Source organism: Scomber japonicus, chromosome 14, assembly GCF_027409825.1.
Source record: "Scomber japonicus isolate fScoJap1 chromosome 14, fScoJap1.pri, whole genome shotgun sequence".
In the NCBI taxonomy this organism is placed as follows: domain Eukaryota; kingdom Metazoa; phylum Chordata; class Actinopteri; order Scombriformes; family Scombridae; genus Scomber; species Scomber japonicus.
The window spans coordinates 1,304,271-1,320,153 of NC_070591.1; the positions used below are offsets into that span (position 1 = coordinate 1,304,271).

General features: G+C 43.3%; 1 protein-coding gene across 1 annotated transcript in view; it reads left to right on the forward strand.

Moving 5' to 3' along the window:
* si:ch211-233m11.1 (NACHT, LRR and PYD domains-containing protein 14) overlaps positions 1 to 15,883 on the forward strand; it is a 58,438-nt gene that overhangs the window by 14,998 nt on the left and 27,557 nt on the right. The window contains exons 7-8 of the mRNA XM_053333523.1: positions 8,776 to 8,934; positions 9,011 to 9,181. Of these exons, the coding sequence (XP_053189498.1) occupies positions 8,776 to 8,934; positions 9,011 to 9,181 (330 nt within the window). The remainder of the gene's footprint in view (positions 1 to 8,775; positions 8,935 to 9,010; positions 9,182 to 15,883) is intronic.

Sequence of the window (15,883 nt, forward strand, 5' to 3'; positions counted from 1 at the left end):
TTGACTGTGACTTTCAGCAGGAGAAGGATTACTGCTGGGAGAGAGTGAGACGTGGCTGTTTTACCACAGTCAGAGCAGCAGAGTAGAAATAATGATGACGTGTTGTAGTTTTCTCACAGTCTCAGCTGGAAATATTAAACACAGAACAGTGAAACCAAAACCAGGAACAGAGATCATATTGTTAAAGTAATGAAACATCAGATGGTGGTTTATCATTTGTCAGGAGGAAAATGAACAAGTTGGAATAAGTGAGAGTGAAAATATTGTGGAGGAAATGTGAGCCTGTTAACAAAGCTTCAGCTGTTATGGTAAGCTCCTCCCCAACTGCTCCCAGCTGTGTTTAATGTTAGAACAATGACACAAGATGGGATCCATCCCAGCATGCATCATAAGAGCTAGTAACGTCTTCATGCTGGTGACCCTCTACTGTGTGGAAAGTGTGTGACTCACTCTACCATGTGATTCAGTGTGTTCAGTGTTTTGATTTTGACTTTGTATTCAAATATTTTCATATTATTACATCTTACTTTTTACTCCATATGCTGAATATTGAATGTATTGATTGTATATTTTAAAACATTAGTGCTTTAATTAGTTTGTCGTAATTAACACTCAGAGTTGATAATTACTTGTATTCTGTATATTTTTATGAGCATTTATTTTCTCATTTTTAATAATCATAGAGTATACTGTGAGAAGTTATAAGTGTAATGCCTATGTGTATATACAGTAATTGATTGACAAGGCAGAATGTATTTACCAAAGTATGATAATCATATTTACTCTTTGATGGTTTTAAGATGACTTGATGTGTGTTTAGTTGTTCATATTTACTGTTTTCATTATTTCCATTGTTTATGCCTTCATGAAAGTTGATGTGTAGAGTGATTTAAATTATTAAGGGGGGTGGGGGAGGTGGAAAACCAAAAGAAATCTCAAATGGTTGGTTTATCATTTTAATACAATATTGTGGAAGTCAGGTAGTGTGTCACTCACTCTACAATACGATTCAACTCCAGACTGAACGTCTTCACAACTGTGACAACGATCCAGTTATTTTTATTTTGACCAGAGCCGTATATAGAGAGAGTTCAGACAACTCCACAACAGGCGCCATAAAGTTTGATGGTTCTGAGTAAAACAAGGCGACCCTGCTCTGTCTAAATAAAGTGCTTGTTTCCTCCAGTGACAGGATCATAAATGTCATTATCATTGGCTCACAACATGGAAAGGATCCGTACAGAAGTTCCTCCGTGTGTGTGTTTACCATAACTGTTTAAAGACGGTAAAATGACCATCAGTAATCATCAATCAGTGATTATCTTTCTCTTCTTCCTCTCCCTGGTTTAACACTGTGTTCTAGTTCATTGAAAATAAATGTGTGTATTTGCAGATACAAATAGTCTTGTAGATCTGCATTTATCTAAATCTCTCGCACACACACACACACACACGTAGTAACACACACAGACACACGCACAGTAATACACACACGTAGTAACACACACACACACACATAGACACACGCACAGTAATACACACACGTAGTAACACACACACACACACACACCTCAGCTCTGAAGTTCAACTCCTCCCATCTGAGAGAGCTTTCTCTTCCTGGTTTAACACTGTGTTCTAGTTCATTGAAAATAAATGTGTGTATGTGCAGATACAAATAGTCTTGTAGATCTGCATTTATCTAAATCTCTCGCACACACACACACACACACACACCCACACCCACTCACACCCCTCAGCTCTGAAGTACAACTCCTCCCATCTGAGAGAGCTGGATCTGAGTGGAAACGACCTGATCAGACATGACGTGAAGCAGCTGATTGATCTTCAGTCCAGACTGCAGACTGGAGACTCTGAGGTCAGTAGAGAGTTGGAGTCAGTCTGTGCTGGTTTGTTTTTAACATATTTTACATCATTTGTCACAAATTATTTAGAAAGAAATTGGTTGTTTTTAAAAAATATCCTGCTCTATATGACATGATCTCTTTCTCTCTCTCTCACACACAAACACACACACAGTCTTGTTTTTGTCAGATGTGGGGTCCACCAGTTTTTTGGTCACTGGTGAGGACCACACTTTCCCTCTCTGTTATGACGAGTCGTAGAGTTGATAGACGTTTATCTTCAAAAACATTAAAATTTGAGAGGCTAAAAAAAACAACTTGTACAAAACAAGGTCTATAAGTGAAGACAATAACAAATGAACATGAACACCAATATGTCACACACAATACATCTACGTAACCATGGTAACACCCAGAGCCCTATAGACCTCTGGTTGTGACTTTTCTGGCTATAAAATGGTGGATAAATTGGTTTGAGCATCATGTAACCCCACGAAACAACTTGTTTCACTGCCAGGGCTTCATTCATATCATGATATTTGGATAGTCTAGAAGAGCCACACAATTGCATTACTTTATCCCAATTAAAGTTAGCAAACGGCTAACCGGAAGTTAGCTTCCCAACCCGCAGACGTACTGGAAAGTCGGCAGATTCTCAAGATTTAAAAACTCCTTATGTAAACAACACAGAGATTTATCTGCTGGTGATAGGCTTAATCAACGTTGTGTGAACTCATTTAACAAGGGATTAAATGTATAGTCCAACACTGCAGTTTGTGGAGCAGGCAACATACAAAGTCATGTGCCCCCCTCACCAAATATCATAAATGTCAAAAACAGGCTGAATGCAAAACTTACTGGTGTGTTTACTTTAAAAAGGCCTTTTCTCTGTACGTTTGCTGACAAAAAATACAAGATTACAAAAACTTTAAAGTCTGTGTAAAGTAAGAATAAATATGTGTTCTGAGTTTGACATACCACAGAAAAGTGTGTTGTTAACCATCCTGCCAAATATATGAAATTAGGCTTCAAAGTTGTATAAAAATCAGCCTCTGTCTCTGCTCCCAAATGCTGTGGGTGTGGCCACCGAGTTCGCAGAAGCCCTGCCCCCTACCAAGTGTCACCTGTCAATCAAAGTCACCACCTCTACCAGAAACATGGACGCTACGTCTGAGAGCTTTCTGCTGCTAGCTTGGCGGCTAACTCAGCGGCTAGCTCAGCTTACTGGCTAACTGTGGACTGTAGTAGTAGCAGTTAGCGCTGAATGTATTTATACCTCTACAGCAGCAGGGGCGGGTTTATGCTAATCCTAGCTCCACAATTCAAATCTAAATGGTTGAAATGCTTTTTAGACCTTTTTTAGAAATACATTTTTGACCTATTTAATGTGTTTAGAAGAAAATGTCTGAATTCACTTTACACAGTCTTCATCACAGCTACTTTGAGGATCTAATTTCCAGATTTTTACCACAAAAGTTTTCATCATCATCCTTCATTAAAACTTGAAAAGGATTAACATGATCAAACATAATCATATTGTTATTCTACTTATTCCATGATAGATAATTGATTATCACCATAATGTTTGCTGACAGCAAACAGCATTGTAACACTTTCTCACATTAAGTAAATGTTCTCATACCAACATTTGTGTTTATGAAAGGAGAAATTATAATGACACTTCTTCAAATACACATTTATCTGTGATGGCTGTAATAACTGTGATGATGGAGGTTTTCTTTAGGTAATTAATTATAATTATACTTATATAAGTAATTGATATTGAAGTTTTGATATTCAAGAAGTTTTTGTATAAGTTTTAACACTATTTCTCACTTTCATGCTGTGTTGAGAGAGAAGTGGAAATCAGGAATGTGTCTTTTAATTTCTGACACTGGTCTGATGGTAGAAAAGGGAGTGAAGTTTCTCTGATAAGTTATGACGTCCTCCATGGAATGTGAATGGATCTTTGTTTGTCCAAGAGAGAGATCATGTCAGATGATGTTCTGATCTGTACTGATGCTGCGTCGACAAATGATGTAAAATACAAATATGTTTAAAATGTGACTCAGACAGACAGACTCTTCCTTATGGTCATTTTATCCATAATAACAGTTAATGGGGGAAATCATCAGATCAACAGGTCATGACAAAATCTTGACAAAAGTTGTTTACTGTTCTGAACCAGGACACCAAATATAGGCTAACACTTTGGAGTGATACACTGTAATCTGTCTCCACTTTCTGTCAAACTGCAGTGATGTATCAGATCAGTCTAATCAGATCTTGTTGTGTCATAAAGTGACAGAACAGGTTTGGGTGCGTTATCAACCTACAGCTGGTCAGATCTTAGTATCGGTTTGTTTTCTTTAAATACAGTCTGAGTTTCCAGGTAATCAGGACTTTGTTTCCACAGTTCATTCTGACTCTGTGACATTTGACACAATCCGGCTCACGGATGGACAAAATAGGGGAGACCACACATTTATTGTACATCCTAAAAAATAAATGAAGCAAAAACCAAACATGTTGGAAGTCAGAGGAGAAAGGCCACGTGACTGACTGCCACCAGCTGATATAGAAGATGCTCAGTCCAGGTGAGCTGAATCTCCATGATGAGCCAACTCCTCCCACAAGGCTCCTGCTGGTAGAGGACCACGGCTGCTTCTCAATTCTCTTCACTGATGTCTCGCTAGGATTGAGGATCGAGGAGGATTTCTGAGGAGCTATGAGCAAGGAAACACGTGAGCAGCCACCACTGTAATTGATTTATTTGTCTTATTGGTTTTATTCCAGAGTGATTTTGTTTTAGTTTGTTCAGTTCGTTTCAACATCTTCCTCTGTGTGTTTTATCATGTTTCATGCTTCAGTTTAATGCAAAACATCTTACATTTGTTATCTTACATTTTACACATGCAAACTTATAATACTATAATACTAATATTTGTTTTATTAGAACAACTTTTGGGTATTTTTAGTACTACATTTTTAGTTTTTTTCCTATTAGTAGTTGGAGGTGTGATGTTACGTGTGGCTGATATATATCTTTACTGCAGTAAAAGTACTGCAGTATTATAGTGATGTAGTATGCAGTATTACAGTAAAAGTAATAATGTGTGTGTGTGTGTGTGTGTGTATGTATGTATGTATGTATGTGTGTGTGTGTGTGTGTGTATGTATGTGTATATATATATATATATATATATATATATATATATATATACACACACCAATCTACTGCAATCCAACACAACAGGTCTGACATTATTTTATGACTCTTATACATTTTAAGTTTCTGCTGTCAGAAAGATTTTGTTTGCAAGACTTGTTCTGGAGTATTTTACACTGTTGCCTTTACTTTGGTAAACAAGCTGTCAATGCTTCACTTGAAGGTTGAAAGACTTTTTATTGTTCATAATTGACTATTTTTCTGTACTAGTGCTCACTGCATGGAGATTGTTATGGTGTGTGCTTCAGTAATGCGTGTTGTTACTTTTGGCTCTGAACTTTTAATGAATCAATCAGCAACAAGTTATGTAAAGGTTTGGGAAAAAACATTCCCAGGATTGTGTGGGTGTGGTTTGATTAGATTTGACTGACAGGGACCATGACAGCCTATTAATACATAAGAGTAACATGACACCATCTGAACCATCACTTACCATCATCAATCATCCTGTTCCAGTGGTAGAAGAAGTACTCTGATCCTTTACTGCTGTTAAAATACACATGAGACTGCCAGAGACGAAGGTGAGAGGAACAAACAGGTAGAGAGTAAAGATGAACGTCTGTACAGACTTCATTTTAAAGTTAACAGACTAGAAAGAGAAAAACAGCAAGTCTGAGGAAGAACTGTGACCAACTTCCAATAAACAAGGGGAGGAGCAAACAGGTAGCATCAGGCAGGTATGCAGTGAAGTTGAACTATTCAGTCAGACGCCATTTCACAGTCAGTAGAGCAGTAGGAGGAAAACAGCAAGTCTGAGGCAGGTGAGTGTTAATATCAGGACTGTAAATAATGATTACTGTCATTTTGATCAATCTGATGATTATGTATCACATTCATTGTTTAGTTGATTAAAGTGTGTCAGAATAATGTGAAATGACAGAGTTTGAGGTGTTGAAACGTTTCCTGTTGTTGTTTTCCTGGTTTGTGCGTCCTCACAGCGATGTCACGTGACTCACTGCTGAGCTCTAAATAGAGAGAAGTCACAGTTAAGAAGCACACACATGTTTATCTGAAGTCTGTTTGTTGGATTTAAACCAGAGTCAAAGTTTCTCTTTGTGATGACTAGAAAACACACATGGTTGTAGTTAAAGTCATGTCAACTAATAAGAAGCTACTAAGTTGAGAGGCAGGACTGGGTTTATTATACTATGTGTGTGTGTCTCCAGTGTTACTGGTTTACCTCTCAGACTCCAGAGGATGAAGAAAGAGGAGGAAGAGGAGGACGGAGCAGAGTCTGTAATATCCAGCTGTCCGTCTATGAAGAGTGACCGGTCTAAATGTCGTCCTCTAGTCTTCAGTAATGAACCTGGACCCCCAGACACAAAGTAAGAGACTGTTTCTACTGTAAACTGACCTGAAGATGATTCAGTTTAATATCATTTGATAATCTACATTACAACAATATTTGTTTTATAATTCTGTAAGTTTGTAAAAATTCAGTCTCTAATATTTTTGTTGTTGAATCTCAGGTTGAAGAACAGAAACTGTGTAAGTGTGTAAATACTGAGAGTCTGGACTGTTTATGTGGGGAAAGAGCTGCATGCAGCTTGTGAGCTGTCGGTTGGCCTCCACTAATGTCATGTGACATAAAGAATGTGTTCATGTCCACAGAGAGAGGAAGAGGAGGAGGAGGAGGAGGAAGAGGAGGGCTGTTTCTGTGGAGGAGCAGCTGTCCTGCTGTTCTTTGTGTCAGGACGTCCTGAAGGATCCAGTCTCTACCAGCTGTGGACACTGGTTCTGCAGACAGTGCATCACCTCATACTGGGACCAGTCTGCTTCATCAGGAGACTCCTCCTGTCCCCAGTGTGCAGAAAGATCCAGAACCAGACCTGGACTGCAGACAGACAGTCAGACCAGCACTGTACAAAGTAAGACTGAAGATCTGTCTGCTGATGTCATCATCTCTGAAAACAGGAATCTACCTCCTCTATCCTACTGAACATTAACACTCACACTGATTTCTGGTTCATTCTACCTTTTTTCTTCTCTTTCAGCAGAAAGTGGTCTGCAGGAGGTTTTAGATGAACATCAGATCAGTCTGAGCAGCACATGTGAATGTGTGACTCAAGGAACTGATGAAGCAGGAACTAAAACCTTCCTCATCAGCATCTTCACTGAGGTCCACATCACAGAGGGACAGAGTGAAGAGGTTAATACCCAACATGAGGTGTGGCAGCTTGAAACAGCTTCCAAGATGGAGACCCTCCATGACGCTCCAATCAAGTGTCAGGACATCTTTAAAGTCTTACCTGACCAACAGAAACACATCAGAGTGGTTCTGATGAACGGTGTCGCTGGCGTTGGAAAAACCTTCTCAGTGCTGAAGTTCACTCTGGACTGGGCACAGCGCTCCAACAACCAAGATATCAGTCTGCTGATTCTGTTCTCGTTCAGGGCGCTGAACTTGATCAAAGATGAGCAGTACAGTCTGCTCATGCTGATCCATGTTTTCTATCCAACATTACAGAAGCTCACAGCAGAGAAGCTCGCTGGCTGTAAAGTTTTGTTCATCTTTGACGGCCTGGATGAAAGCAGACTTTCAATGGATTTCAACTACACTGAGGTCGTGTCTGATGTCACACATCCGTCATCAGTCAGCGTGCTGTTGACAAATCTCATTAAGGGGAAGCTGCTTCCCTCGGCTCTCATCTGGATAACTTCCCGACCTGCAGCAGCCAATCAGATCCCTCCTTCATGTGTGGACAGAGTAACAGAAGTACGAGGCTTCACTGACCCCCAGAAGGAGGAGTACTTCAGTAGGAGATTCAGAGTTAAAAAGCAGTCCAGCAGAATCATCTCACACATCAAGACATCCAGGAGCCTCCACATCATGTGTCACATCCCAGTCTTCTGCTGGATCACTGCTACAGTTCTGGACCACATGTTGACTACAGACCAGAGAGGAGAGCTGCCCAAGACCCTGACTAACATGTACTCACACTTCCTGCTGGTTCAGACAAAGAGGAAGAAGAACAAGTATGATGAGGGACATGAGACGAGTCCACAGGAGCTGACGGAAGCTGACAGGAACCTTCTTCTGAAGCTGGGGAGGCTGGCGTTTGAACAACTGGAGAAAGGAAACATCATGTTCTACCAAGAAGACCTGGAGCAGTGTGGTCTTGATGTCACAGAGGCCTTGGTGTTATCAGGAGTTTGTACACAGATCTTCAAAAAAGAGAGCGTGATCTTCCAGAAAACAGTCTACAGCTTTGTTCATCTGAGTGTTCAGGAGTTTCTGGCTGCAGTCTACATGTACCACTGTTACACCAGCGGGAAGACAGAGGTACTGAAGGACTTCCTGGGAGAACCAAAGTCTCTCCTCAAGAAAGTTTCAAGTTATTTCAGAAACAAGCCACCTGACAGTGATCATGGTTTAACATCTCTTGATGACTTCCTGAAGAGAGTCATGGAGAAATCTCTCAGAAGTAAAAATGGCCACCTGGACCTGTTTGTCCGCTTCCTTCATGGCCTCTCTCTGGAGTCCAACCAGAGTCTCTTAGGAGGCCTGCTGGGTCAGACGGACAACAGTCCAGAAACCATCCAGAGAATCATCAACAACCTGAAGGAGATGAACAGTGGTGATATCTCTCCTGACAGAAGCATCAACATCTTCCACTGTCTGATGGAGATGAACGACCGCTCAGTACATCAGGATATCCAAGAGTTCCTGAAGTCAGAGAACAGATCAAAGAAGAAACTCTCTGAGATCCACTGCTCAGCTCTGGCCTACATGCTGCAAATGTCAGAGGAGGTTCTGGATGGGTTTGACCTGGAGAAGTACAACACATCACAGGAGGGACGACGGAGACTGATCCCAGCTGTGAGGAACTGCAGAAAGGCTCAGTAAGTCCAGATGTGATTAACATTATAAATCACACACATACTCATAACATATGTTGTAATATTTGTGTCATTACAGACTTTGGGACTGTGGACTCTCAGAGACTCACTGTGAAGTTTTGGCCTCAGCTCTGAAGACCAACCCTCATCTGACACATCTGGACCTGAGTGGAAACGAATTGTCTGATTCATCAGTGAAGCGTCTGTCTGCTGGACTGGAGAGTCCAAACTGTAAACTGAAGACTCTGAGGTGAGTTCACTGACTGTGGCTTTGATAGATTTATTTCTATTTATTAAATTCAAATTCATGAGCAAGGACCACACCACCAATGAGATACGTTTGACAAATTTACTAACACCATTTGAATGAATCATTTGTGCTCTTGATGTGGTGTGGGGAGGCTGTATGAAGGATCCACTGCTGGCCCTCCACCAAGACTGAACAGATCTTAAGAATGATTAAGCGCATGTATGAATTTGTCGATGAAGAGAGACTCTAAGAGGCATTGATAATGAAATAGTTATAGTGACGAAATACGACAACACGTATGTTACGTTGAACATGTGAAAGGGCGTTGATAATGAAATGGTCGAAGGGACGCAATAAGACGACATGTAGGTTATGTTTAACATGTGAAAGGGGGTGGTCTCAGCTGGCCATTTGGAGGAGAACGACTAGCCACCATGGAACCCCCAAAATTGGCTTGCATGGTTCTGTCTAATGAAGTTACAGGAGTAGCACTTGGTGGCAATGACATTGCGGTGTCACTTCCCGGGAGAAATGAGCTGCAGGGATCAGTGTAGGCGAATATGGGTGATTCTTCTACCTCGATGAGGACACAGCGGGGGCGCTGGTATCCCGGTGGCGGATGTCCCGGTATCCCGGTGGCGGATGTCCCGGTTGACGGAGAGTGCTTGACTAGAGCAGGCTGCTGTGGCAACAAGAGCCGGATGTCCCCAATAAAATCTGCCTGCTGTCAAACTAGGCGAAGAGCCAAAGTTGGATTGAGTAAACGGCGGGGTCACTGACATCAAACATCCTGGCCGAATTATAGTGGTGCAGATGGAGTGAAAAAATGGCAGGGGTCATTGGTATCCCGGTGCTGATGTTCTGGTCTAAGCCAAGTGCTGTGATTGGAGTGAAGAGACAGCAGGGGTTGCAGGAATCCCGGTGCCTGATGTCCCTGTCTAAGCAAGGGGCTGCAATGTCCATGACTAAGCTAATGCTGCAGCTGGAGTAAGGAAACAGCATGGGTCGCTGGCATTGTGGTGCCTGCTGTCCCTGTCTAAGCAAAACACTGCGGTAGGAGTGAAGAAACGGCATGGTTGCTGGTATTACTGTGTCCGATGTCCCTGTCTGAGTGAAAAGCTACAATTTGAGTGAGGAAACAGCAGGGGTCGCAGGCAACCTGGTGCCTGATGTCCCTGTCAAGGCGTTGCACTGTGGTTGTAGTGAGGAAACGGCAGGGGGTGTTCATGATGCAGATGATATAGAAGCAGTTTCAGGTCAGTTGTATTTGTGATAAATTGTGTTAGTAGCGTGCGACACGATGCATTTAATGGCAGATGATGCCTAAAATGACGATTGACTAGATGTACTAGCAACGTGCAAGCCGGTGTTTGTAATGTGCACGTGCGTGCAACAGTATGCAGTGGCAAAGTGATGTTAGAGTAGATTGCAGCTGGTATATGGAAGAAGACAATGTGGAAGTGACTTTAAATTAATTATGAATTCTTTACTATAAAGTATGGAGATGGATAACGTATGATGCAGAACTGGTGTCTCATGCCGTTGGTATAAATACTGATAAGTCTAAGTAGAATGAGTAGCGCAATACCACCTGGCCCCTGCCAGGGGGGGCTGTGTCCGTGGGGCTACGGGGCTCTGTGACGTCATGCGTGCCGATCCGGGCGGTGATTGGCTTTGACGAAAACCCAGAAACGCAGGAGACCCAGTGGCTGTTGTTGCCGCTGAGTAAACAATGAAGCTTTAGTTTAATGTAGCTGAGGTTGATAGGGAATGCATCCTATGCAGCAATCATTGGAGGCGGGCGGCAGTTTGGTCGCTGATGTCGGGGTCCGTCTGTGGATGTAAAGGCAGCCGGACGGAGGGTGCTAGTCCGGTGGAGAATTATCTGGACTGTTGAAGCGGCTGAGGAGAGGAGAGTTGTAGCTGCTGCTCCAGCGGCTTTGTCCGTTGCTTTCCTGGTTTTTTGCCCTCGCTAGTGGAGGACAGGAAGCCGCAGATCTACCGGGAGTGTCACATCAGGGGAGCGTGAGTTGAAGAGCCCGCTAGGCCGGCATGTGCCCCGCTGAGTGCAACGGCTCCGCTGGGGCGCTCGGTTGCAGTCTGCTGCTGGACACAAGAGGAGAACCGGTTTCACACGAATCTTCAGTCAAGCTGAACAGGTTGATCGGCAGTTCATGATCCGTGGTGAGTTCGCTCTTGGAGTTGTAATCGTAGCAGTTGTTCAAGTTTTGTTAATGCAATTATGCGGGAAGTACGATCTGTTTCTGGGATGACCATGAAAGCTTGACTGAGACTGCCTACACGTGAAACTCAAATACGAGAGCGAAGGAGGGGGAAGAGGGTTAGGTTTGTTTAATAGGAGCCGGAAGGGGTGTAATTAGGGTGTTTTCCCACTCCTTTTATCTCCAAGATAAATTTCTCCCTAGGGAGACCAATAAAGTATCCTAATCATAAGACACTGCGCTTCACAAGCTTAGATTCTTTAGTGAAGTTTCAAATGTTTGGTTCATAATTTTCAGGATTTGTTGAACACAAATGTGTAGAATGTAAATGTTTTCAGGAATTTAAAATCCACAGTCTTGTTGTGTGTAAAAATGACTTCCAGAGTGTAAACTAATATGAGGCTTCAGCAGTCTGAGTTCCACATATCAAGTAAGTATGTTTGTGTTTCTTCAGTGTTTCCTTGCTGAGCTGCAGTGGAGGGATCCAAACTCAAAGAGGGAATTTACTTCTAAATATTCTGAAACTTTGAGTCACACTAATCAAGTGTGAGTCTACCAGACTGTCAAAGCCTCATATTAGCTTCAACTGGTGTGACAATACATTCAGCTCATGAGAACAAGACGACACACGATAATGACTTCTGAAGAACGAGGCGAGATTAGATTTTAACTTTTTTTTAAGAAAACTTTAAATTATTAAATATTTGACTGGAAAAATAGGTCCTTTTATTTAACTGAAGGTCACAAAATGCAAAACAATGCAGGTGCATTTTCAAATGTTGTAACTCAGGCTGTCGGTCTATTAAAATATATAATCATTATTACATGAGTCATCTCGTGATTAATCGCAAATTAATCGCACATTTTTTATTTGCTCCTGTAGGAGCCCCATTTATCGAAGCTTGATAAGCGCAGTTTCAGGAGAGGGAACACACACCAATTACACCCCTTCCGGCTCCTATATAAACAGACCTAACAGCTTCCCCCTCGTTCACTCTCGCTTTCGAGTTTCACGTGCAGGCAGTCTCAGTCAAGCTTTCACGGTCATCCCAGAAACAGATCGTACTTCCTGCATTGCATCAACAAAACTTGAACAAATGCTACTGTGACCGGGGCAACTATCAGCCCCTGACACTGAAGGTGACAACGCCACCCTGGGAGTTTCACCCAGGGAAATACACTCTTACTATACAGGTTCGTATGAAAAGGAGGAGCAGGGACGTGAGTTTCCAGGTATAAACAAAGGTAATTTTATTAAATGGCTGTGATTTTAAAGACTTAATAACCTCACTAGCCGAATTAGATATAAAAGAATTCAAACAATACTTAAAATGCACAACAGTGGCAAGCTAAAAATGTTACCAGTACAAGGAAAGGGGGTGTCAGGGAAATCTGCAGGAGGGAGTGAGTGAGGGGAAAGGGGAACCACCACCAGGCCGGGATAGGGGAAGTCCAAAAACACTGCAAAACAAAGACACGCGATAAGTTTCACACAAAATCAAAATAATCATGCAAAATGTTGTAAGATATACATGCAAAACACAAGCAGGGAGAAGCAAACGAAAAGGAGGGCCTTCACCAGGTGACCCACCCCCTACAGAAATATGGCAGCCCACCTGTACTGGCAACAACAACCGTATAAAAAGTCACTCACAGGTAGTATAACAAAATGAAATAACCCAAAAAAATACACAAAGTAAAATAAGTGGGGACAAAAACAGCAGTAGGTCAGAGCTCCTCCTAATAGGGCAAAAATAAACAGTATTAACAAAATAAATAAATGTGCCACAAAATTTCTACTAAAGGTATTGCATTACCTTGGCAATTATCTTACTGCAATTAGGTCAAGCAGTAACCACCATCATACCATTCCTGCCACGAGAGATAAGTAGTTACATTAACCTGATGGCACACAACTCTAATACAGATGTAAAATTTGTTAAAACAGGAGGAGCTTCTGAAACAAAATACTGGTTAAAACAAATAACAACCGACCATTGTACCTGAGAGCTGCGAGTTACTGTCTGCATGTGGTCTGGTACACCAATGCACTACACAGCACAAGGAGGGGAGGAGAGCAGCCACTACCGTCCACCTATCGCTCTGATCCTTCCTGCAACAATCTACAAGAATAAAAATACTTGAGTCTATGCAAAAAACATTCCTTCATATCCAAAAAAAGAGCGCACCTTACCGGGACATAAATATTGCTCCACCAGGACGGTCAGGTAGGGAGAGAGAGCCAGCCTGCTGCAGGCTGTTTGCAGCTACATTTAAGGAGGACTGAGGTGATAAGCACTCACCTGTTATCAGTTCGACTGATTATGGGGTGTGGCTACACCAGCAAGAGGAAGGGGAGAGCCCTACTCATCACACTACGATTACTACTCCAAGAGTGAACTCACCACGGATCACGAACTGCAAATCAACCTGTCCGACTTGACTGAAGATTCGTGGGAAACCGGTTCTCCTCTCGTCACCCAGCAGCAGACCGCAGCTGAGCGGGGCACATGCCGGCCCCGCAGGCACATACCGGCCCCGCAGGCACATACCGGCCTTGCAGGCTCATACCGGCCTTGCAGGCTCATACCGGCCTTGCAGGCTCTTCAACCCACACTCCCCTGATGTGACACTCCCGGTAGATCTCCGGCTTCCTCTCCTCCACTAGCGAGGGCAAAAAGCAGGGAAGCAACGCACCAAGCCGCTGGAGCAGCAGCTTCAACTCTCCCCTCCTCAGCCGCTTCAACAGTCCAGATAACTCTCCACCACACCGGACTAGCACTCTCCGTCCGGCCGACTTTACATCCTCAAACGGACCCCGACATCAGCGACCGAACTGCCAACGATTCCTGCATAGGATGCATTCCCTGTCAACCTCAGCCACATTAAACTAAAGCTTCATTGTTTACTCAGCATCAACAACAGCAACCGGCGCTCCCGCCTTCCGGGTTTTCGTCTAAGCCAATCACCGCCCGGTTCGGCACGCGTGACGTCACAGAGCCCCGTAGCCCCACGGCCACAGCGCCCCCGGCAGGGGCCAGGTAGTATTGCACTACTAATTCTACTCAGACCTGTTCAGTATTATCGTTTTGGTGTCATAAAAGATAAAGAAGGGAAAATAAATAAATAAATAAAAGTGGCTTCCGAGCAGCAGTCCACAAACCAGTGGGTGATGTCACATTGTTACGCCCATTTCTTCTATACAGTCTATGGCATTATACCAACGGCATCAGTCCTGCATCATACGTTATCCATCTCCACTACTTTGTAGTAAAGATTCATAATTCATTTAAAGTTACTTCCATATTGTCTTTTCCATATTCCAGTTGGAAGCTTCTCGCGCAGCTACTCTAACGTCACTTTGCCATTGCACACCGTTACACGTGCTTGAACATTACAAACACCAGGTTGCACGTTGCCAGCTTATCGAGTCAATCGTCATTTTAGGCATCATCTGCCATTAAACGCATCGTATTGCACGTTACTAACACAGTTATCACAATACTAACCGAAATCACTCTGTATCGTCCATGTTAAAAGCTGGATCGCAAGCTACTAACACAATTTATCACAAAAACAACTAACCTGAAATTGCTTCTATATTGTCTGAGTCATAAACCCCCTGCCGTCTCCTCACTCCAACCGCAGCGCCGCTCCTAGACAGGGACATCAGGCACCGGGATGCCTGCGACCCATGCGGTTTCTTACTCCAGCCACAGCTTTCGTTTAGACAGGGACATCAGGCACCGGGATGCCTGTGACCCATGCGGTTTCTTACTCCAGCCACAGCTTTTCGTTTAGACAGGGACATCAGGCACCGGGATGCCTGCGACCCATGCGGTTTCTTACTCCAGCCACAGCTTGTCGTTTAGACAGGGACATCAGGCACCGGGATGCCTGCGACCTATGCGTTTTTCTTTACTCCAGCCACAGCATTTCGTTTAGACAGGGACATCAGGCACCGGGATGCCTGCGACCCATGCGGTTTTCTTTACTCCAGCCACAGTGTTCTGCTTAGACGGAACATCAGTCACAGTGATACCAGCAACCACGCCATTTCCTCAATACGACCGCAGCGCTTCGTTTAGACAGGGACATCAGGCACCGGGATGCCTGCGACCATGCTGTTTTCTAAATCCAATAGCAGCACTTCGCTTAGTCGTCTACATCAGGCACCGGGATGCCTGCGACCTATGCGGTTTTCTTTACTCCAGCCACAGCATTTCGTTTAGACAGGGACATCAGGCACCGGAATGCCTGCGACCCATGCGGTTTTCTTTACTCCAGCCACGCATTTCATTTAGGCAGCATTTCGTTTAGACAGGGACATCAGGCACCGGGATGCCTGCGACCCATGTGGTTTTCTAACTCCAACCAGTGTTCCGCTTAGACGGGAACATCAGTCACAGTGATACCAGCAACCATGACGTTTCCTCACTACGACCCCAGCGCTTCGCTTAGACAGGGACATCAGGCACCG